Genomic DNA, 24,871 nt, shown 5'->3' with positions numbered 1-24,871 from the left:
CAGCGGTTCTGCACCACAAACCGCAGTAAAACCCGCAGATATTTTTTTCATCTGCGGGTTTTACTGCGGGTTTGACCTCACAATGGAGGTCAATGGGTGCAGAACCGCTGGGGCTCCGAAAAAAGAAGTGACATGGTACTTCTTTTTTCCCGCAGCTATTCAGCGCGGCTTTTTTTTTGATTTTCCGCATTGTGGGCACAGCAGTTCCTGTTTTCCATAGGGTACAATGTAATGTACCCTGCATGGAAAACAGCTGCGGACCCGCAGCGGGAAAATCGCGGCAATTCCGCATGAAAAAAAGGATCGTGTGAACATGGCCTAAAACTGTGATTTTTATTTATTTATGTTATTTATTTAAGACATTTTTTCAGCTTTTCTCCACAACTCTCATTAGTGCGATCATACAGCATACAAGTTTCTGATGGCTCTGGTGATGCCCTGTACTACTGTAGTGCGGGGTATCATCCCTTCCTGTCAGTGTAATACTAATGGCTCCATACACATGAGATAACTGTTGGTCAAACAATCATGCTGACAGCTTTCTCTCCCGACTCCCCCACATACACAACCATTCTTCTCTACCAGGCTTTTCTGTACTCTCTAAAAATACCACTGCTGCTTGGGTCCCCGTCAGTCTCTAATTCCTGCTCAGTCCCAAAGAACCTGTGCTTCCTACAGCCTATCAGCTGTCGAAGTCGTAGTCAACATAGCCAGTGATTGGGAACATGGAGGAGATGTCTTACTCAGTAATTCAACGTATTTTCTAGTTCATGCAAGATAAGAGAGAATACAACATCTACACATTCCATCTCCTGGTATGTTTCTTTTTATTATCTCCAATAATGATATCATTATATGGTCGCCTTTATGATGTTACATCTGCTCATCTTCATTTCATTCAGATTACCACAATATCGGATCCTCCCAGTGGAGAACTTCTATATAGGAGAATTTTCCTGATTCATCTGTCAAGGATGGATAGGGACAAGGACAAGATAGTGGAGAGGATATTACACCTCACCCTAGAGATCCTCTTCTGGCTTACTGGAGAGGTGAGAGATTCTGATGACGTCACATTACATCATTCTTATCTATGAGAATAACACATGGACAGAACTGGAGAGGTGAGGACTCTGGAAAAGTCTGTGAGAGTTATTTATGTGTCTCCATAACCAGAATTACACAGTAGTGAAGAAGACCTCTAGTGAGCACTGTCAGGCGCCTGTGTCCGAGGGACGGGGAAGACCCCTGAGCCCAATTATGGGGCCTCCACCTCACCCCCTGATACATGAGGACATCAATGCCCAGAAGATCCTAGAACTCACCTACAAGATGATTGAGCTGCTGACTGGAGAGGTGACACTGCTGGGAATGTTGGGACATTATACAGTAATGCTATGAAGGGATCAGGGGGGTGACGATATCATTGTATATGTCAGGTTCCTATAAGGTGTCAGGATGTCACCGTGTATTTCTCCATGGAGGAGTGGAAGTATTTAGAAGAACACAAAGACCTGTACAAGGACATCATAATGGAGGTTCCCCAGTCCCTCACATCATCAGGTAATAGACAGGACTAAATACACATGGCCTATAATTATCTGTATAAAGAATTAATTCATTAACTGTATGTGTTTCCTCCAGTTCTATCCAGGACATCACCAGAGAGACCTCTTCTTCCACAGGACTGTAAGCAAGAAGATTCTAATGTTCTTCAGGATGATCAGGTAGATGGAGAGAAGGTGTCATGAGTTCTCCCCTATGATGTGTAGACGGCTGTGAAGGTCTTGTGCTCAGTCTTGTTTTATCCACCAGTATTATATGTTTTATACTTGTGTAATGAGAACGGTGGAGATGGCAGGATTAGAGCTGATCATAGATGTGACTTCTCCATCTGTCTGACTTTTACAATATTTGTTTCAGGGTGAAGATCTGACTCATATTAATGCTACAGAGACATATACGTGGGGTGATGAGCGGTGTAAAGAGGAGATTCCTACATGCGACTACCCAGGTGAGTAGTAACCACTAAATGCAACGATGTCACATATTCTTCTCAGTCACTGATTGACCCTGCTTTATTAGTGGTCTTGTCCAGTCATATTTCAATTAACTTCTTTAACCCCGAAGCCCGTTTGTACCTTCATGACCGGGTCAAATTTTACAGTTGTGGCTACTGTCACTTTATGAGGTAATAACTTTGGAACACTTCAATGGATCCCAGTGATTTTGAGACTATTTTTTGTGACATATTGTACTGTATGATAGTGATAACATTTCTTCAATATGACTTGCGTTTATTTGTGAAAAAAATGGAAATTTGTCAAAATTTTTAAACTTCTATTGCTTCATTGGGGGACACAGGAAACCATGGGTGTATGCTGCTGTCACTAAGAGGTTGACACTATGCCAAAAAAGGGTTAGCTCCTCTGGAGCAGTATATAACCACTAACTGGCAGAATGCTAATCAATTTTATCTTAGCGTGAGTAGGAAGTGGACACAGGGCTGCCCTCGAGTAACGAGTATATTCGCTCAGCACTAATGTTAACCCCTCGCATACCCAAAGGGATTCCCCTCACAGGAATTCCAGAAGTTCCAAAAAGTGCACCAGTATTAGGTCACCCTCTAGTTCATCATCTCCAGCACCATCCCCCAGGACTCCAGCACTCTCCCTGTCTCCCTCCTCAGACACTCTAGAGGCGCCAGAGTCAGACTCACGTTCTGAGTAAGATTCAGACATGGACTCCGCACAGGTCTCCAAATTGCATGACACGGTGGATAGTCTAATTGTTGCCATTAATGAGACTCTTAACATATAGGATTCAGAGATCTCTCCCTCTGAGCAGACTTTGTTTTTCAGGAAAATGAAGCGCTCTCCCCGTGCGTTTGCCAACCACAACGAGTTCAATAGGATTTTGGCGGTGGAATGGCAGCACCCAGACAAGCGTTTTCAGAGAAGAAAATGCATGGGTGTCCTGTATCCCCTTTTATACTTTACCTGCTTAAAAAGTGGGCAGTGTCTCCCTCGGTGGACCCTCCGGTCTCCCGGTTGGCCACTAATACTATTCTCCCTCTGATGGTTCCTCCTTAAAGGAACCTTCCAACAGACACATTGAATCGTTGGCCAAGTCTACCTTTGAGGCCGTGGGTACTTCCCTCTGCCCATACTTCGCGGCTACCTGGGTAGCCAAGGCTGTTTCCTCCTGGGCGAAACATCTCCGCCAGGGTATCATCACTAGTGCCCCTACAAACCAGCTAGCAGATCTTGCGGACCAAATGGCCACATGGGAAAATACCTATTGTCCGCGTCCCTCGATGCAGCCGCCTGTTCAGCCCTAGCAGCTGTCAACATCATCACCATCCGCAGGGTCCTGTGGCTGAAAGCTTGGAACGTGGACTCCGCTTCAATGAAGTTCCTCACAGGTATTCCCTTCCACAGTTCTTGTCTCTTCGGAGAAGAGCTGGACAAGATGATTTCCAATGCCACGGGAGAAAAGAGTACTTCTCTACCCCAACATAGAGTCAAACGAGTGCTCCGCTGCACAGTTCCAATTCATTCCTTTCGGAGGTTCCCATCCCAGCGTAACCCCTGGCAGGACAAGTCCCCAGTGCATCAACAGAGGAAAAAGCCCTCCTTTAAACCAACCCGACCTGGCGTTCAAGACCTGCTCAACACTGGCCACCCAAGTCAGGCAACAACAGATTCTCTTCAGCATGACGAGTCACCCCTACTTGAGAGGTCTCTCAGGGTGGGTGGTCATCTCCTTCAGTTTCGGGGTGAGTGGCTATTCGTAGTTGACGACATCTGGGTCAGAGATGTTGCCTCCTATGGTTACAAGACAGAGTTTTCTACTCTCCCTCGATTTTGTTTATTTGAGTCCCGTCCAGAGAAGAATGTCTCTCTCATTCCGGGGTTCTTCAAGGCCGTCGACTCCCTCCTCAAGGCCGGCGTTATTGCCTCTGTTCCCACATGAGAGCTCTTCCCAGGTTTTTATTAAAACCTGTTTGTGATCCCAAAAAATGATGGTTCAGTTCGTCCCATCCTAGACCTCAAATTACTATACAAATATGTGCGACTGCATCGCTTCAAGATGGAGTCACTTTGATCCATGATGGCCTCCATGGAGCCAGAGGAATTTCTCTGTTTGGTGGACATTCAAGATGCCTACCGGTACATTCCTATTTTTCTCCCGCACCAAAGATTCCTTTGTTTCGCCATTCAGGGACTTCACTTCCAATTGCTTTACCATCACCCACAGAGTTTTTACGAAAATCATGGTGACAGCTATGGCCATTCTACAAAGCAGTGTCATCCTCGTCATTCCCTATCTAGACGACATCCTCATCAAAGCTGCAACCCCCTCGACATGCCAGGAGAGACTACGTATCATCCCGGACACTATTTCCCATCTGGACTTGATTGTCAACACCGTGAAGTCGTCTCTGATCCCGGTCCAACGTCTTGTTTATGCTTTTCGACACCGCCCAAACAAAAATGTTCCTACTCAAGGAAAAGTCTCTAGCACTTATGCATGGAGTTCGGTCTCTCCGTGGTTCTCCCTGTTTCCTCAGCGTCTGCATGAGTGTACTAGGCAAGATGGTTGCTTCAATGGAAGCAGTGCCATTTGCTCAGTTCCACATGCGTCTTCTCCATCTCTTCCTTCTAGTGAGGTGGGACAAGTTGATCCATTCCCTCGATCAGTTTTTCTCAATTCCCTTGCTGATAAAGCAGTCCCTGATATGGTGGGAGTGTTCCCAGTCGGTCCATCTTGGGAGGTCTTTCCTACCCATTCTTTGCAAGATAGTAACAATGGACTCCAGTCTTCTTGGCTGGGGAGCAGTGTTTCAAGATTTGACGGACCAGGGTTGATGGTCAGCTCAGGAATCATCTCTTCCGGTCAACATTCTGGAACTCCGCGCAATATTTCTCGCCCTGCTTCATTGGCAGGAAATTCTTCACTGATGTCTTATTCGAGTCCAGCCCAACAATGCCACGGCAGTGGTGTAGGTCAACCATCAAGGGGGAACTCGAAGTCAGGCAGTGATGTCAGAGGTCACTCGGATCCTGGTCTGGACCGAGCAGAATGTCCCAGCAATTTCTGCGGTGCACATCCCAAGAGTCGAAAATTGGCCAGCAGACGTTTTCAGCCGAAATGGTCTAGCCGCAGGCGAATTGTCACTGAATCCGTCACTCTTTCACAGGATCTGACACAGATGGGGGACTCTGGACGTCGACCTCATGGCATCCATACTCAATCACAAGGTTCCTTAGTTTGTGTCCAGATCTCGCGACCCGCTAGCGTTCAGATCCGATGCACTAGTGATGCCCTGAACACAGTTCTCCCTTCCATTCTTGTGTACACCTCTACCACTGATCCCCAGGGTAATCAAAAAGAGATTTTCAGCTCACTTTTTTGGGCTGAAAGTGCCCCTCTCGGCTTATACTCGAGTTGTTGTCCTAGAAGGGTCGGAGGGGGAGCAGCAGCTGTCACATACTGACCTGCTCCTGGCGCGGTCCCTGCATGTCCGATGGTCTCCAGGCAGCTCTTCCTGTGTTCAGCGGTCACGTGGTACCGCTAATTAAAGTCATGAATATGGACGCATATTCATTACTTTAATGAAGGTACATGACCGCTGAACATAGGAAGATGCCGCCGGAGACCACCTGACAGTGAGACGCGGCCAGGACCGCGTCGGGAGCAGGTGAGTATAACGGGGGAGGGTGAGCATTGTGCGATATTCACCTGACCCCATTCCACCGCTGCGCGCCGCTCTGTCTTCTGTCCTCTGCCTGTGATGTTCAGGTCAGAGGGCACGATGACGTAGTTAGTGTGCGCGCCGCCCTCTGCTTGAACAGTCACTGCGGAGGATGGAAGACAGCGGCGCGCAGCGGTGGAACGGGGAAGGTGAATATCGCAAGTGCCGGGGGCCCGAGTGAAGAGAGGTGAGTATGTGATTTTTTTATTTTAATCGCAGCAACAGCATATGGGGCATAATGTGTGGAGCATCTTATGGGGCATAATGTGTGGAGCATCTTATGGGGCATAATGTGTGGAGCATATTATGTGGCATAATGTGTGGAGCATCTTATGGGGCATAATGTGTGGAGCATCTTCTGGGGCATAATCTATGGAGAATCTAATGGGCCATCAACCTTTATGCAGCATTGTATGGGGCAAATGTTTCTATGGAGCTTCTTATGGGGCCATTATTAACCTTTCTGAAGCATTATAGCAGCGGTGGAACGGGGAAGATGAATATCGCAAGTGCCGGGGGCCTGAGTGAAGAGAGGTGAGTATGTGATTGTTTTATTTTAATCGCAGCAACAGCATATGGGGCATAATGTGTGGAGCATCTTATGGGGCATAATGTGTGGAGCATCTTATGGGGCATAATGTGTGGAGCATCTTATGGGGCATAATGTGTGGTGCATCTTATGGGGCATAATGTGTGGAGCATCTTATGGGCATAATGTGTGGAGCATCTTATGGGGCATAATGTGTGGAGCATCTTCTGGGGCATAATCTATGGAGCATCTAATGGGCCATCAACCTTTATGCAGCATTGTATGGGGCAAATGTTTCTATGGAGCATCCTATGGGGCCATTATTAACCCCTTTCTGCCACCTGACGGAATAGTACGTCAGCTGGCAGATCCCCTGCTTTGAGGTGGGCTCCGGCGGTGAGCCCACCTCAAAGCCGCGACATGTCAGCTGTTTTGTACAGCTTACATGTGCGCGCAATGAGCGCGAGCGGAATTGCGATCCGCCCGCGCCCATTAACTAGTTAAATGCCGCCGTCAAGCGCTGACAGCGGCATTTAACTAGCGCTCCCGGCCGCGCGGCCGGTGGTGCTTGCACTGCTGACCCCCGTCACATGATCGGGGGTCAGCAGTACATCGCCATAACAACCAGAGGTCTTATGCATGCTTCTAGCCTCCTATGGAGGCTATTGAAGCATGCCAAAATTTAAAAAAAAAAGTGATAAAAAATATTTAAAAAAATAAAAAAATATAAAAGTTTAAATTACCCCCCTTTCGCCCCAATCAAAATAAAACAATTTAAAAAAAATCAAACATACACATATTTGGTATCGCCGCGATCAGAATCGCCCGATCTATCAATAAAAACAAAGCATTAACCTGACCGCTAAATGACATAGCGAGAAAAAAAAATAAAAACGCCAAAATTACGATTTTTTGGTCGCCGCGACATTGCATTAATATGCAATAACGGGCGATCAAAAGGACGTATCTACACCAAAATGGTATCATTAAAAACGCCAGCTTGGCACGCAAAAAATAAGCCCTCACCTGACCCCGGATCACAAAAATTGGAGACGCTACGGGTATCGGAAAATCGCCCAATTCTTTTTTTTTTTTTTAGCAAACTTTGGAATTTTTTTTCACCACTTAGATAAAAAATAATCTAGACATGTTAGGTGTCTATGAACTCGTAATGACCCGGAGAATCATAATGGCAGATTAGTTTTAGCATTTAGTGAACCTAGCAAAAAAGCCAAACAAAAAACAAGTGTGAGATTGCACTTTTTTTGCAATTTCATCACACTTGGAATTTTTTTCTCATTTTCTGTTACATGGCATGGTAAAACCAATGGTATCGTTCAAAAGTACATCTCGTCCCGCAAAAAATAAGCCCTCACATGGCCATATTGACAGAAAAATAAAAAAGTTATGGCTCTGGGAAGGAGGGGAGCAAAAAACGAAAATGAAAAAGCGGAAAAAGCTCCGGGGGTGAAGGGGTTAACCTTTGTGAAGCATTATATGGGGCATATTTTAATATGGAGCATCTTATGGGGCGTTTTTTGTATGGAGTATCTTATGGGGCCCATCATGAACTGTATGGAGCATTATATGGGGTTCCTGATTCAGTATGGATATTCAAAAACACTTAACCTACTGATGTCTTAATTAATTTTACTTTTATTGGTATCTATTTTTATTTTTGAAATTTACTGGTAGCTGCTGCATTCTCCACCCTAGGCTTATACTCGAGTCATTAAGTTTTCCCAGTTTTTTGTGGCAAAATTAGGGGGGTCGGCTTATACTCGAGTATATACGGTACTTTTTTGTTTTATTTTTCCCTAACTAAGGGTGTGATAAAGGGGGGTTTGATTTACTATTTATAGCGGGTTTTTATATCGGGTTTTTATGTTTGGCAGCTGTCACACACTAAAAGACGCTTTTTATTGCAAAAAATAGTTTTTGCATCACCACATTTTGAGAGCTATAATTTTTCCGTATTTTGGCCCACAGAGTCATGTGAGGTCTTGATTTTGCAGAACGAGTTGACGTTTTTATTGGTAACATTTTCAGGAACATGACATTTTTTTGATCGCTTCTAATTCCGATTTTTGGGAGTCAGAATGAAAAAAAACCAGTGGGACAGTTTTATAGGTCGGGTCGTGGCGGACGCGGCGATACTAAATATGCGTAATTTTATTGTTTAGATTTTTTTAAATTAATATTTATTTATGGAATAAATATTGATTTTTTTAAATTATTTTTAAAAATATTTTTACAATAATTTAAAACTTTTTTTTTTTTTAATAAATTCTTACTTTTACACTTTGTCCCACTATGGGATACTCATTTTGTGCAGGCTGATCGCTTTTATAGCATGCAGATCTCCATGCTATAGAAGCTGTCAGCGCTGCAGTTTCTGTACAGTAACCTGAGAGACTTCCTGACATGCACTGCTCATGACAGGAAGTCTCTCAGGTCTGGAGACACAGATGTCGTAATAACGACATCGGGTCTCCATGGCAGCGATTGGGACCCCGCGTCTTGCAACGGGGTCTCCGATTTAAAGTCCATGACCGCTCCTGGCACTTGGTGCCAGATGTCGGCTGTGAGAATCACTCATGTGACAAAAAATATTGTCCCCACAGGTACTTTGGACTGCTGAGAGCTACCATGTCACAGACTATAATTACACAGAGATGTCAGTTTTTCTCTACAGTAGTTGCCCAAGATCCTCTCATTTAATCGCTTTCTGCCGCAGACAGTTTTGTTCCTAACCAGGCCCCATATTTCAGATCTGACATGTCTCCCTTTATTGTTACTGAATGTCTCTAGCAAGAATCTATAGTAGTGCCTCAAAAACCACACTCCCATAGCATATGATCAACAACGTCCATGATGGTATAATAGCCCATGGACAAAAAGTGATAAGGCAAAGAGTAAAGTTATAAAAAGTTATATCTTTATTACAAACAAAAATAAATAAAAAAGGGACCAAAAACAGTGACAGGGCTAAAGAAAACCTCCGTAGGGAAGGACCAATAGTATAACAGACGCAACAAATACACTGTTAAATTCCTTGCAGTATATAATAATAAGATACATGTAAATATGCTGATGCGTCAAAATTAGAAATAACTGCAAGTGATCCAAGAACAAGTGTACAGACAAGCGGATGCTCAGTCTCCTCAGCCTAATTGCCGGTACAAGACCATAATGACCATATATACATACACGATGTCACAAAGTATCATACTAGCAGGCCATGTAGGGACCATACCGAAAAGATATATATATATATATATATATATATATATATAGGATGTTCATATATAGATACTGCAGTGTACCCAATGGTAACCTGAAAAGACAGTAATAAATGCCAAAATGTGGCCACAAGCAAAGTACAGACGTCGTACTAAAGTGTACAAGACAGGGTGCAAATACCGCAGTGAAGGATGACCCAGTGGCAATATACATGGACCAAGTGGCTAAACTAGAATCAGTACCGGCAGGTAGGCAAACGTGTGGGAGAGCTTACCGCTAAAGTAAGTTGCGTCCGGTGTCCTTCCCGCCCGCCCGACGGGCGCCGTTTCGCTGCTCACTTCTTCCGGGGGCGTGTGCGGAGAGGGGTGCCGACGCTGTATTTAAGTGCCATGAGAAAGCGTGATAGGAGGTGCCTCCCGGAATATCGGCGCATGCATCAGGGCAAGTTCTCTCCTGAACGAGAATGTGACTTCCGGGAGATGCCTAGATGGAACGTAGTGACACGCACAGCGGTCACCTGATAGACATCCCGGAAGTCATGGGGGATCGGACCCAGCGCATGCGCAACCAGGGAGACAACCATGAGAATAGAGACAATGAAATAAAGTCTGCAACTGCCAGCAAGGGTGCATGGGGCAATAATAAAGTGAAGTAATGGCGGGGCAATTATAGTATGGCAATTGTGAAGTAAATATTACATGAACCCAAGTGGATAGAAGAAGAGAAAGAAAAAGAAGAAAAGGTGTCCGAAATAAACATGTAATGTTTATTAATATATTAACCACAAAATTAATTCCGGGAATAATAAATAAATAATATAAATACCGTGTATAGTGAGCCGAGAAAATATATAAATAGATGAATCTATACATAAACACTAAAAGAAATGAATATAGATGAATACAATAAGTATAAATATAATAAACCTGGATATAATCGGTAAACCTAGTTAATAACCAGGTAAACTAAAAGTAAACTTAATAATAATACGCAGCTATACGTACATGTGATACAATAATGTAAATATTAATAAATTACTACCAGTGTATTAAGAAGAAGGGCATTATAATAAATCCCTCCTATGATAATATATCTAAAAATGTGAAAAGCCACTATACAACAAAAAAACAGAATACATAGATAACAGACAGATAGCATAAAAATATATATATGTATAAAAATATGTACCGTATATACTCGAGTATAAGCCGAGATGATTTTTAGCCCAAATTTTTGGGCTGAAAGTGCCCCTGTATGGGGCACATCTATGAGGATATATGAACGGTGCAGAGCACTGTATGGGGCACATCTATAAGGATATATGAACGGTGCAGAGCACTGTATGGGGCACAGCTATGAGGATATATGAACGGTGCAGAGCACTGTATGGGGCACAGCTATGAGGATATATGAACGGTGCAGAGCACTGTATGGGGCACAGCTATGGGACAAAATGAACGGTGCAGAGCACTGTATGGGGCAGAGCACTATATGGGGCACAGCTATGGGGAAATATGAATGGTGCAGAGCACTATATGGCACAGCTATGGGGAAATAATGATCTATTTTTATTTTTGAAATTCACCGGTAAATGCTGCATTTCCACCCTAGGCTTATACTCGAGTCAATAAGTTTTCCCAGTTTTTTGTGGCCAAATTAGGGGGGTCGGCTTATACTCGGGTCGGCTTATACTCGAGTATATACGGTATATAATATATAAATATTGTGTAAGAGAGTCCAGTTAATATAAAGAGTATAATTAATAGAACTCCACTGGTCCCCGATTATTTCTTCAACATGGTCCTCAAATCACTGATTGCAGACATGGTTAAAACCGTCCTTGCCATTGGGGGCGGAAATAAATCTATTAGAATTTTTCATAATGTAGTGTATTATTCTCTATTCATACTCTCTCATAACGAATACTGCTGTAAAAAATAAATGAACGTGTTAAAATCTGATAAAAACAACACAGACAACAATCAATTAAAAAAGGAACCCCTGACCTAAGTTCAGGAAAATAACCATAGGAAATAACCAACTGCTATTACAAGAATGCATTAAAACCCAAATTTTCATTAAGGCCTTGTGGTGTGAGTGTACCGTGGCGGAAAATCCATCTGCTCTCATATTGAGCCAACACTTGGCCTAAGTCTCCTCCCCTAATACCAAGATCAACCTGATCGATCCCCCAGATCACTAGCCCACGTGGATTACATTTATGATGGGCCCTGAAGTGCCTGGGGAGAGTTTTGAGGGTGGAGACATCCTCAACTGTTGCTGCTTTTTCGATGTCTCTTACATGTTCTCTCACCCTTATTTTAAGTTCTCGAGTGGTGAGACGCACATGTGAGATGTTTTCTAATCCCATAATTTTTAGATCCATTCCAATTGGAGAAAAAAGATGCTTTACGAAGATTAAGACAGGCCTTGCAGAAGCCACAGGGAAAAAACCCATCTTGTAAGGCCCTCTTTTTGATGTTCCGATTTGAGTCATAATGGCTATGAACTAACAAGTCTTTAATGTTCTGACTGCATTTGGCTACCATCTGTGGGGATGTCGGAATCACTTCTCACAGAATGGGGTCCGATTTCAAAATATTGCAGTGTTTTTTTAGAATATTTCTAAGTTCATTCCACTGGTTGTTAAAATTAGAAATGAATCTCACTGGCTCCTCTATGTTGGAGTGGCACTTATTAATGGGAGAATGGAGTAGTTTAGCGCGAGGGGTATTGATAGCTCTCTTATAACCCCGTCTGATGGATTTTTTACTATACCCTCTGTTGGAAAATCTGCATGCTAAATCCACCGCCTGTTCTTCAAAAGCCTCCTGTTGGGAACAAATTCTTCGAGCCCGGAGAAATTGGCCAATCGGTATTCCTCTGATCGTGGATGCAGGATGTGATGAGGAATAGTGTAATAGGGAATTTGTAGAAGTGGGCTTCCTATATAGGTCTGTTGTGATGGTTCCGCAGTCCAGGGCCTCAATTTTTAAATCCAGGAAATCAAGTTTCCTTCCACATTTGTTGGTTAGATGGATATTTAAGGAGTTATCATTAAGTTTATCCATGAGGTGATGTAGTTCATCCATTGTCCCCTCCCACACAAACCATATATCATCGATATAGTGCATCCATCCCTGAACTTTATCCATTTCAGGGATGGTGCCGTCTTGGAAAATGCTTCTCTCCCAAGCCCCCATAAATAGATTGGCATAAGAGGGGGCACAAGCAGCCCCCATAGCTGTGCCTTGTAATTGAAGGTATGTCTGATTGTTAAATGTAAAGATGTTGTGAGTTAAGACATATTCTAGAAGGGTCAGAATCAATTCGGTCAGCTCGGGCATAAAATTGGTGGATCTTAAATAGAACGCCACTGCACGGAGGCCATCCTGATGTTTGATTGAAGTATATAGTGCCTCAACGTCTGATGTCACCATGATCATATTGTCCTCTAGGCAGAGGCTGTCCAATCTCTGTAAGGCGGCTGTCGTGTCTTGTATGAAAGAGGGCAATGTTGACACTAGGGGTTTTAAATACCAGTCGATGAAACTACAAATCATTTCATTGAGTCCCCCATTCCCAGCCACAATTGGTCTGCCGGGTGGGTTGAGGGAGTTTTTATGCAATTTCGGGATCAGATAAAATGTGGGCAATTTTGGATGAAGATTACGAATTTAATCTACCATCTTTTTTGGAATAATGCCCAGATCCCATGCTTTATCCAAAATGCTGACCAGCTCGGTTTGAAAATTTGGGGTAGGGTTAAAACTCAATTTTCTATATCCTAAAGGCGCATTAAATAATTTGTAGGCTTGACTCTCATATTGGTCAATAGGTCAAATGACCAAATTCCCACCCTTGTCAGCTTCTTTGAATACAACGTCACGGAGTGACTGCAATTCCCTCAGGGCCTGTTTTTCTTCTTGAGAAATGTTAGTGCTATATGTGGGTTTAGATGCCAGGTCCTCAATGTCTGCTGTGACCATTTTGGTGAATATATCTATGGCTGAGCAAGTACTAAGTGGTGGTAATGTTTTAGATTTACCCAGGAGGCTGTCAGGAAAGGTACTTACTGTTGTTGGAGTCGTATTTTCTTCCAGTAAGGATTCCAAAATTTGTAGAGTCTCGCTTTCTTCACAGTTCGCAGTCATATCCCCAGTCCTTTTCTTATAATGGAATTTCTTAAAGATTAATTTCCTGGCGAACAGGTGTAGATCTTTTACCGCTGTAAACGGGTCTAAACGGCATGAGGGAGAAAATGTTAGTCCTTTTTCCAAGAGGCGCAGTTGTGTCTCTGTTATCACATGTTGTGATAGATTAACTACCTTAGATTGTTCGCCAAAGGATTTCTTCCCCTTGGTTCTTGTGAAAATATCATGTAGACGTTTCTCATTCCTTTGATTGCCCCTTCGGGGTCTTCTCTCTCTAATATAATTCTCACTCTCACTTGTCGAGGTGTTATGATTATCCAAAGTTGAAGCACAAGAACTTTCTGATACCGTTCTTTCCTGAGGTGAATCCGCTCTGTTTCCCTCTGTATCTTCTTTATTAGCCTTTTTGGCATTTTTATATTGCCATCGATAAATTTTATCGTTTTCATAGTCCTTAAGATCTCGTTGTAGTTTTTTTTAATTTATTTTGGCTAATTTGACTTTCCCATTTGTCCACCTCTTTATTAATATCTGCCAAGATTATGTTGAAATTGTCCACGGGTATCTGTTTTAAGATGTTTTTTCCATTTCATCAATTTCCTCATCGAGGATTTTTAAAGACTGGGAATTCTTATCAACAATAATTTGCATAAAATCCAACGAGCACGTAATAGCCGCAGAAATCCATCTTTTTATGAGTGTATCGTCACCCAACTCAAAGGAAGGGTATATCTGGACCCGAATGTCTCCCTTTATGTAGTAATAACTTTAACCCCTTTACCCCCAAGGGTGGTTTGCACGTTATGGACCGGGCCAATTTTTACATTTCTGACAACTGTCCCTTTAATGAGGTTATAACTCTGGAACGCTTCAACGGATCCCAGTGATTCTGACATTGTTTTCTCAAGACATATTGTACTTCATGATAGTGGTAAAATTTCTTTGATATTACCTGCGTTTATTTGTGAAAAAAAACGGAAATTTGGCGAAAATTTTGAAAATTTCGCAATTTTCCAACTTTGAATTTTTATGCAATTAAATCACAGAGATATGTCACACAAAATACTTAATAAGTAACATTTCCCACATGTCTACTTTACATCAGCACAATTTTGGAACCAACATTTTTTTTGTTAGGGAGTTATAAGGGTTAAAAGTTGACCAGCAATTTCTAATTTTTACAACACCATTTTATTTTAGGGACCACATATCATTTGAAGTCATTTTGAGGGGTCTATATGATAGAAAATACCCAAGTGTGACACCATTCTAAAAACTGTACCCCTCAAGGTTCTCAGAACCACATTCAAGAAGTTTATTAACCCTTCAGGTGTTTCACAGGAATTTTTGGAATGTTTAAATAAAAATTAACATTTAACTTTTTTTCACAAAAAATTTACTTCAGCTCCAATTTGTTTTATTTTACCAAGGGTTACAGGAGAAAATGGACCCCAAACGTTGTTGTACAATTTGTCCTGAGTACGCCGATACCCCATATATGGGGGTAAACCACTGTTTGGGCGCATGACAGAGCTTGGAAGCGAAGGAGCGCCATTTGACTTTTCAATGCAAAATTGACTGGAATTGAGATGGGAAGCCATGTTGTGTTTGGAGAGCCACTGATCTGCCTAAACATTGAAACCCCCCACAAGTGACACCATTTTGGAAAGTAGACCCCCTAAGGAACTTATCTAGAGGTGTGGTGAGCACTTTGACCCACCAAGTGCTTCACAGAAGTTTATAATGCAGAACCGTAAAAATAAAAAATCATTTTTTTTCACAAAAATGATCTTTTTGCCCCCAATTTTTTATTTTCCCAATGGTAAGAGAAGAAATTGGAACCAAAAAGTTGTTGCACAATTTGTCCTGAGTACGCTGATACCCTATATGTGGGGGTAAACGACTGTTTGGGCGCATGGGAGAGCTCGGAAGAGAAGGAGCGCCATTTGACTTTTCAATTCAAAATTGACAGGAATTGAGATGGGACGCCATGTTGCGTTTGGAGAGCCACTGATGTGCCTAAACATTGAAACCCCCCACAAGTGACACCATTTTCCCTAAGGAACTTATCTAGATGTGTGGTGAGCACTGTGACCCACCAAGAGCTTCACAGAAGTTTATAATGCAGAGCCGTAAAACTAAAACAAAAATTTTTTCCCACAAAAATTATATTTTAGCCCCCAGTTTTGTATTTTCCCGAGGGTAACAGGAGAAATTAGACCCCAAAAGTTGTTGTGCACTTTGTCCTGAGTGCGCTGATACCCTATATGTGGGGGGGAACCACCGTTTGGGCGCATGGGAGGGCTCGGAAGGGAAGGAGCGCCTTTTGGAATACAGACTTAAATGGAATGGTCTGCAGGCGTCACATTACGTTTGCAGAGCCCCTAATGTACCTAAACAGTAGAAACCCCCCACAAGTGACCCCATATTGGAAACTAGACCCCCCAAGGAACTTATCTAGATGTGTTGTGAGAACTTTGAGCCCCCAAGTGTTTCACTACGGTTTATAACGCAGAGCCGTGAAAATAAAAAATCTTTTTTGGCTGGAATTGAGATCGGATGCCATGTCGCGTTTGGAGAGCCCCTGATGTGCCTAAACAGTGGAAACCCCCCAATTATAACTGAAACCCTAATCAAAACACACCCCTAACCCTAATTCCAACGGTAACCCTAACCACACCTCTAACCCAGACACACCCCTAACCCTAATCCCAACCCTATTCCCAACCGTAAATGTAATCCAAACCCTAACCCTAACTTTAGCCCCAACCCTAACTGTAGCCTTAACCCTAACTGTAGCCTTAACCCTAGCCCTAACCATAACCCTAGCCCCAACCCTAACCCCAACCCTAACCATAGCCCCAACCCTAACCCTAGCCCTAACCCTAATGGGAAAATGGAAATAAATAAATTTTTTAAATTTTTTAATTTTTCCCTAACTAAGTGGGTGATGAAGGTGGGTTTGATTTACTTTTATAGCGGGTTTTTTAGCGGGTTTTTATGATTGGCAGCCATCACACACTGAAAGACGCTTTTTATTGCAAAAAATATTTTTTGCGTTACCACGTTTTGAGAGCTATAATTTTTCCATATTTGAGTCCACAGAGTCATGTGAGGTCTTGTTTTTTGCGCGACGAGTTGACGTTTTTATTGGTAACATTTCGATTTTTGTGAGGCAGAATGACCAAAAACCAGCTATTCATGAATTTATTTTGGGGGAGGCGTTTATACCGTTCCGCATTTGGTAAAATTGATAAAGCAGTTTTATTCTTCGGGTCAGTACGATTACAGCGATACCTCATTTATATAATTTTTTTTATGTTTTGGCGCTTTTATACGATAAAAACTATTTTATAGAAAAAATAATTATTTTTGCATCGCTTTATTCTCAGGACTATAACTTTTTTATTTTTTGCTGATGATGCTGTGTGGCGGCTCATTTTTTGCGGGACAAGATGACGCTTTCAGCGGTACCATGGTTATTTATATCCGTCTTTTTGATCGCGTGTTATTCCACTTTTTGTTCGCCGGTATGATAATAAAGCGTTGTTTTTTGCCTCGTTTTTTTTTTTTTCCTTACGGTGTTTACTGAAGGGGTTAACTAGTGGGCCAGTTTTATAGGTCGGGTCGTTACGGACGCGGCGATACTAAATATGTGTACTTTTATTGTTTTTGTTTTCTTATTTAGATAAAGAAATGTATTTATGGGAATAATATATATATATTTTTTTTTCATTATTTAGGATTTTTTTTTTTTTTTTACACATTTGGAAATTTTTTTTTTAACTTTTTTACTTTGTCCCAGGGGGGGACATCACAGATCGGTGATCTGACAGTTTGCACAGCACTCTGTCAGATCACCGATCTGTCAAAAAGCGCTGCAGCGTTACCAAGTGCCTGCTCTGAGCAGGCACTTGGTAAGCCACCTCCCTCCCTGCATGACCCGGATGCCACGGCCATTTTGAATCCGGGGCCTGCAGGGGGTCTCAGGGAAGCCCGCAGGGAGCCCCCTCCCTGCGCGATGCTTCCCTGCACCGCCAGCACATCGCGATCATGTTTGATCTCGGTGTGTCGGGGGTTAATGTGCCGGGGGCGGTCCGTGACCACTCCTGGCACAAAGTGCCGGATGTCAGCTGCGATAAGCCCCCAGTGAGCGCGGCCGATCGCGCTGGACATACTATTCTGTCCTTGGGAAGTAGGGCCCACCCCACATGGACGGAATAGTACGTCTAATGGCAGAAAGGGGTTAAAATGCTTAACCTGGTGCTTGTGATTCTGAGATTGTTTTTTCCATGACTAGTGTTGAGCGATACCGTCCGATATTTGAAAGTATCGGTATCGGATGGTATCGGCCGATATCCGAAAAATATCGGATATCGCCGATACCGATATCCGATACCAATACAAGTCAATGGGACACAAATATCGGAAGGTATCCTCTATGGTTCCCAGGGTCTGAAGGAGAGGAAACTCTCCTTCAGGCCCTGGGATCCATATTCATGTGTAAAATAAAGAATAAAAATAAAAAATATTGATATACTTACCCTCGGACGCGCCCTGGTTGTCACCGCTGCAACCGCCATGATTCCCTTCCTAAGAATGAGCGCGTTGAGGACCTTCGATGACGTCATGGCTTGTGATTGGTCGCGTGAGCGGTGACAACCAGGGCGCGTTCGAGGGTGAGTATATCAATATTTTTTTTTTTTATTCTTTATTTTACACATTAATCTTAATCAAAAACATCGGAACTCGGTATCGGAATTCCGATACCGCAAATATTGGCCGATACCCGATACTTGCGGTATCGGAATGCTCAACACTATCCGTGACACATTGTACTTTTCGTTAGTGGTAATTTTAGCTTAATTTGTTCTGTGTTTATGTAAAAATCTGAAATTTGCCGAATATTTAGAAAAATTAGGGTCTAAGGGTATGTTCTCCAACCCGCAGCGACCAGATGTTACAGCATAGTGGATGGGATTTCAAGAAATCCTATGCCCACTATGCGTGCATCGGCACCCGCGGCTTCCCTGCGGAGGCGGATATACGGCACATCGTTCCAGATCGCAGCATGTCTATTTATCTTGCGGAGACGCTCAGTTTCCACAAGATAAATATCACCCGTCCAGTGTATTGGACACAGTGATTCCGCACGTTTTTATGAACAAATGCAGAATCACCGGCGCTTAAAAGCCAGCATCGCTTTGGACGCAGCCGACATGTGCTGCGTCCAAAGCGTTGCCGATTAATGACCGTTGGGTCGTAGCCTAACATTGATTTTGTATGACATTAAAACAAAAAGTGATACCACATAAAATATTTAATAAATAGCATTTATCCTATTTCAGCTTTAGGTTGACAGCATTTTTCAAACATCCTTTTATTTCTTTAGGATTTTAAGAGACGTGAACAACCAATTATCATATGTTCAAGGCCATTTACAAAACTTATTTTGGGGGGACCAAATTCACTTTTGGAGTTACTTGGAGGGCCTACTGTATATTGTTGTAAATTGTACTCATCATAGTATCAAAAACCACAGTCAGGAAATTCAACCCTTTAGGTGTATCACAATAAATAGTGATGTAGCCCAAATTTTTCAATTTGACTAGAAGAAATAGAAAAAAAATGGACCTCACAATATATCTGGCAGCTTTTCCTAAATCGGACAATTTCATACATTTTGGCACATGGCAGGGCTCAGAAGGAAAAGTGTGTTTTGGGAATGCAGATTTTACTGGAATAGTTGCGAGCACCATTGCAGATTATCTAAGGTGGCAAAACAGTAGAAAACCGCATAAAATTGACTCAATTTTCCTCAGTGAATTCAACTTTAAGATTGATTATTTTTACTACACAGGTATTCTATGGAAACTAGCACGCAGTGGATGTTTGAGAATGACAATTGCAAATTTTCAATTTTAGTACCCAATAAGTGGTGCTCAGCTTGTACTTCTGGAGACACGCACATTGTAAATGTTTAAATGGGTTCTTCCCGTTACTGCAATGCTAAACATTTTTGATACTAACAGTTTGGGGCACACTGTAAGGCTATGTTCACACATTGCGGTTTTTACCGCGGAACCGCGGCGATTTTGCAGCTGCGGGTCCGCAGCAGTTTCCATAGCGTTTACAGTAACATGTAAACCCTATAGAAACCGCAAACCGCTGTGCACATGCTGCGGGAAAAACCGCGCGGGAACGCAGCGGTTTACAACCCGCAGCATGTCATTTCTTTGTGCAGAATCGCAGCTATTCTGCACCCATAGAAATGCATTGATCCGCTTACTTCCCGCATGGGGCTGTGCCCACGATGCGGGAAGTAAGCGGATAATGTGCGGGTGGTGTAGAGGAGACTCTCCTCCAGGCCCCGGGAACCATATTTGAGTAAAAAAAAAAAGAATTAAAATAAAAAATAATGCTATACTCACCTCCCAGCGCTGCACGCGGCCGTCCGGTCTCAGGTTTGCTATGCGACCAGGACCTGCGGTGACGTCGCGGTCACATGACCGTGACGTCACGAAGGTCCTGGTCGCACAGCATCTTTGGAACCGGACCACTGCCTGCAGCGCCGAGGAGATCGGGACGTCAGAGGGTGAGTATATCATTATTTTATTATTTTTAACATTACTATTGATGCTGCATATTGCTGCATATGCAGCATCAATAGTAGGGGTAAAATCCCGCAGCGGAACCCGCAGGACAAACCGCGATAAATCTGCAGGGATAACCGCAGCGGGTTTGCCCTGCAGATTTATCAAATCCGCTGCAGGAGAACCCGCAGGGACAGGACGCTATGTGTGAACATAGCCTAAGGCTCAGGAGCGACGAGGGCATTTGGCTTTTGGGAATGCAGATTTTGCTGTTGGATTCTGGAAGCCATGTTGCTTTTCAAAGTTTACTGTTAGATTTTTTAATTGTTTTTGGCTTAGTAAATAATTGAATTTTGCTGCATAACTTGTTATTTCTTTGGGTATTTTACAAATATTATAAAAAATATAATTAATTATATTTTATTTAAAATTAATCTTTATTCCTGGCAGATGACTGCACCAGGAGATCGGAGGGACAATTGGCATCTTCAATTTTTAAATTAGATGACCTTAATATCAATCAAGATAAAATTGACATCTGTGCCACTATTCCAGATATTCCATCATCCTTCCACAGCAAAGATCCATCATCTGATCCTTGTATACAGGACCTATCTTCTGATTCATCACAGACTATTAAGAAAAATAAAAATTGCAAAAAAGGTGTTAAATGTCATAATGCTCTGACAGCAAACAAGCAGTTTTCAAGTTTAGTATATGAAAACAGTTTTTCTCTCAAAAAGTCTTTTGTTACACATCCAAAAATTCAAATGGAGGAGAAAAGAATTTATTCTTCAGAATGTGGGAAATATTTAAACCAGAAATTAGATCATGTTAGACAAAAAAGAGTTTATGCAGAGGCGAAGTCTTATTCATGTTCAGAATGTGGGAAATGTTTTGAATATAAATCACGTCTTGTAAAACATCAGAGAACTCACACAGGGGAGAAGCCATTTTCTTGTTCAACATGTGAGAAATGTTTTGCAGATAAATGTAATCTTGTTAAACATCAGAGAAGTCACATAGAGAATAAGCCATTTTTATGTTCAGAATGTGGGAAATGTTTTGATTATAAATCACGTCTTGTTAACCATCAGAGAACTCACACAGGGGAGAAGCCATTTTCATGTTCAGCATGTGAGAAATGTTTTGCAGATAAATCAACTCTTGTTAGACATCAGAGAATTCACATAGAGAATAAGCCATTTTCATGTTCAGAATGTGGTAAATGTTTTGCATATAAATCACGTTTTGTTACACATCAGAGAACTCACACAGGGGAGAAGCCATTTTCATGTTCAGAATGTGGTAAATGTTTTGTAGAGAAATCAAATCTTGTTACACATAAGAGAACTCACACAGGGGAGAAGCCATTTTCATGTTCAGAATGTGAGAAATGTTTTTCAGATAAATCTACTTTTCTTAGACATCAGAGAAGTCACATAGGAAATAAGCCATTTTCATGTTCAGAATGTGGGAAATATTTTACCAACAAAAGGAATTTTACCAAACATCAAATATCTCACAAAGGAAAAAGGCATTTTCATGCGTAGAAGGTGAGAAATGCTCTACTCGAAAACTAAGTTTTGTTGACCACAAAGGAGATTTCACAGTGAAAAAAAACATATATTTTTAACAAACTGCGACAGAAAATGCATAACCGAGAGTCGAAGTAATGACAAATAAGTAAACGAGAAAACAAGTTGGAACTTAAATTAAAACATATGCAGCTACTAATACACAGTTGTGTGAAAAAGTGTTTGCCCCTTCCTGATTTCCTATTCTTTTGCATGTTTGTCACACTTAAATGTTTCAGATCACTAAATAAATTTAAATATTAGACAATGATAACACAAAATGCAGTTTTTAAATGTCTTTATTATTAAATGAAAGAGAAATCCAAACCTACAGGACTCTTTGAGAAAAAGTGATTGCTGCACCTCCCCCATAAAACCTAAATTAACTGTGGTTTATCACATCATTGGGAACCTAAATTCAAATTCCATACCCACACTCAGGCCTGATTACTGCCACACCTGTTCTCAATAAAGAAATCACTTAAATAAGGACCTACCTGATAAAAGTGAAGTAGAGCAAAAAATCCTCAAAAGCTAGGCATCATGCCGTGATCCAAATGAAAAGCAAAGTAATTGAGATGTATCAGTCTGCAAAAAGGTTCTAAAACCATTTCTAAACCTTTAGGACTCCAGCGAACCACAGTGAGAGCCATTATCCACAAATGATAAAAACATGGAACAGTGGTGAACATTCTAGGAGTGGCTGGCCAAAATTACCCCAAAAGTGCAGTGACGACTCATCCAAGAGGTCACAAAAGACACCACAACATCCAAAGAGTTACAGGCTCATGACTCCATCATAAGAAAGAGACTTGGCAAAAATAACCTGCATGGCAGAGTTCCAAGACCAAAACCACTGCTGAGCAATAAGAACATTAACGCTAGTCTCAGTTTTGCCAGAAAACATCTGGATGATCCCCAAGACTTTTGGGAGAATACTCTGTGGACTGACGAGACCAAAATTGAATTTTTTGCAAGGTGTATGTCCCATTACATCTGGCGTAGAAGTGACACAGCATTTCAGAAAAGGAACATCATACCAACCGTAGAATGTGGTGGTAGTGTGATGGTCTGGGGCTGTTTTGCTGCTTCAGGACCCCGGAGACTTGTTGTGGTAAATGGATCCATGAATTCTGCTGTCTGCCAAAAAATCCTCGATGGGAATGTCTTGACATCTGATCGAGACATCAAGCTGAACAAAAGTAAGACATTGGAGTGGCCTACTCAAAGTCCTGATCTTAATCCGATTTAAATATTGTGGCATGACCTTAAAATGGCGGTCCATGCTTGGAAACCTGTGCCTGAATTACAACAATTCTGCAAAGATGAGTGGGCCAAAATTCCTCCAGAGCGTTGTAAAAGACTCATTGCCAGTTATCTCAAATGCTTGATTGCTGTTGTTGCTGCTAAGGGTGGCCCAACAAGTTATTAGATTTAGGGGAAATCACTTTCAAACAGGGCCCTCTAAGTTTGGATTTCTTTTTCCCTTATTAATAAAGACCTTCACTTAAAAACTGCATTTTGTGTTATCTTTGACTAATATTTAAATTTGTTTTGTGATCTGAAACATGTGACAAACATGCAAAAGAATAGGAAATCACCGGGCAAGCACTTTTTCACACAACTGTACATCTGTTATCTAAAAAGCAAATTAAATGCAAATTACATGTCCATTTAAAATTTCTCAGCTATATATGTATTATGTATACATTCACTATGTGGGCAAGAGTATTGCTACGCCTTGAAAAGTTCCAGCTCCTCGAAAAAAATCCAAAGTTTATTTAGTCCATATTAAAACATGTGCATTCTCCTGTACCGCACTCAGGAGGAAAAGCAACGCATTTCGATAGCAACAGCGATCTTTATCCAAGCTAAAATCCTTCAGATCCCACAGTGCTTTAAGACAAACTTGGATCAATCAATCGTTCAGATCCCATCACATGACCTATTAGGTTCTATATGTAACATACATGCTTGAACTAAAATTATCGTGACAATATAAACGTAGAAAATAATAAAGAGAGAAAAATAAACAAAAATTAATAGTGAATTGCTTCTTTTGAGACCATTTGGGACTCTCGGACCGAAGTTGTAGATCCAAAAGGCTTCGCGTGTGAGGAGATCGCCTGATGATTCCGCCACACAGTGATCTTTCAACTTTTTCTATCCCACATACCTGGAGAGATGCAATGCTGCATGAATGGTGAGAATCAGTGTTTTGCCACTGATGAGATATTGCGACTCATCTTTGCTGTACTTGAAATGTCATAAAGATTACATGTTTTTAATTTCCGTCAAGTACATCCTACATATATTTGATACACAAAGAGCATATAATTTTGTATATAATGGATGAATTGCAATTAATTGTTTTATATTGTAGTTTGAAATATTGTCATGATTGTTAAATATTTTTGTATTTGTCACCTGTTTACATGTTCTGCAATTTGTGCCATCGCATTTGAAAAAAAAAAACATTACAGTCCAACCATGTTTTTTTGAGGAACTTTGGAAAGAAACATACTGGGAGACATTATGTTCCCAAGTGAAGGTGCTCATTTTGCTAGTATATTATACACAGATACTAAAACCGAGGCTAGATTCTGGTCCTCATACAAAATGGGTAAAAATGTAATGATAATATGTATAATTTTATAAAATTGTGGACTATATTAGAAATAAACAAAAGCTTTTTGTCTAAATTGATGACTTGTTTGTTTGTCCAGGTTTGTGAAAAATAAGCTCATCATGGTGGCTCAGTGGTTAGCCCTGCAGCCTTGCAGCGCTGGGGTCCTGGTTCAAATCCTACCAAAGACATCAGCAAGGAGTTTGTATGTTCTCTGAGTGTTTGCGTGGGTTTCCTCTGACACTCCAAAGACATATTGATAGGGAATCTAGATTGTGAGCCTCATTGGGGACAGTGATGATGATATATGTAAAGTGCTGTGGAATATGATAGAGCTATATAAGCAAAGAATAAAAAATAATTCTTGGTCTAGAATATTTTTTTTTAAACC

At 41.7% G+C, this 24,871-nt stretch overlaps 1 protein-coding gene across 1 annotated transcript; it reads left to right on the top strand.

Moving 5' to 3' along the window:
• The first annotated feature begins 1,029 nt into the window (after positions 1 to 1,029).
• LOC138663851 (oocyte zinc finger protein XlCOF22-like) lies at positions 1,030 to 23,862 on the top strand. The gene is made up of 5 exons (XM_069750204.1): positions 1,030 to 1,356; positions 1,440 to 1,563; positions 1,645 to 1,727; positions 1,924 to 2,014; positions 20,728 to 23,862. Exons 1-5 carry the CDS (start codon positions 1,159 to 1,161, stop codon positions 21,828 to 21,830), a joined length of 1,599 nt encoding a protein of 532 aa, XP_069606305.1. The 5' UTR covers positions 1,030 to 1,158; the 3' UTR covers positions 21,831 to 23,862.
• The last annotated feature ends 1,009 nt before the right edge of the window (positions 23,863 to 24,871 follow it).

This window comes from Ranitomeya imitator, chromosome 2 (genome assembly GCF_032444005.1).
Source record: "Ranitomeya imitator isolate aRanImi1 chromosome 2, aRanImi1.pri, whole genome shotgun sequence".
Classification (NCBI taxonomy): domain Eukaryota; kingdom Metazoa; phylum Chordata; class Amphibia; order Anura; family Dendrobatidae; genus Ranitomeya; species Ranitomeya imitator.
Note: the sequence above shows the minus strand (reverse complement) of the source record. Positions and strands in the feature narration are given on the sequence as shown.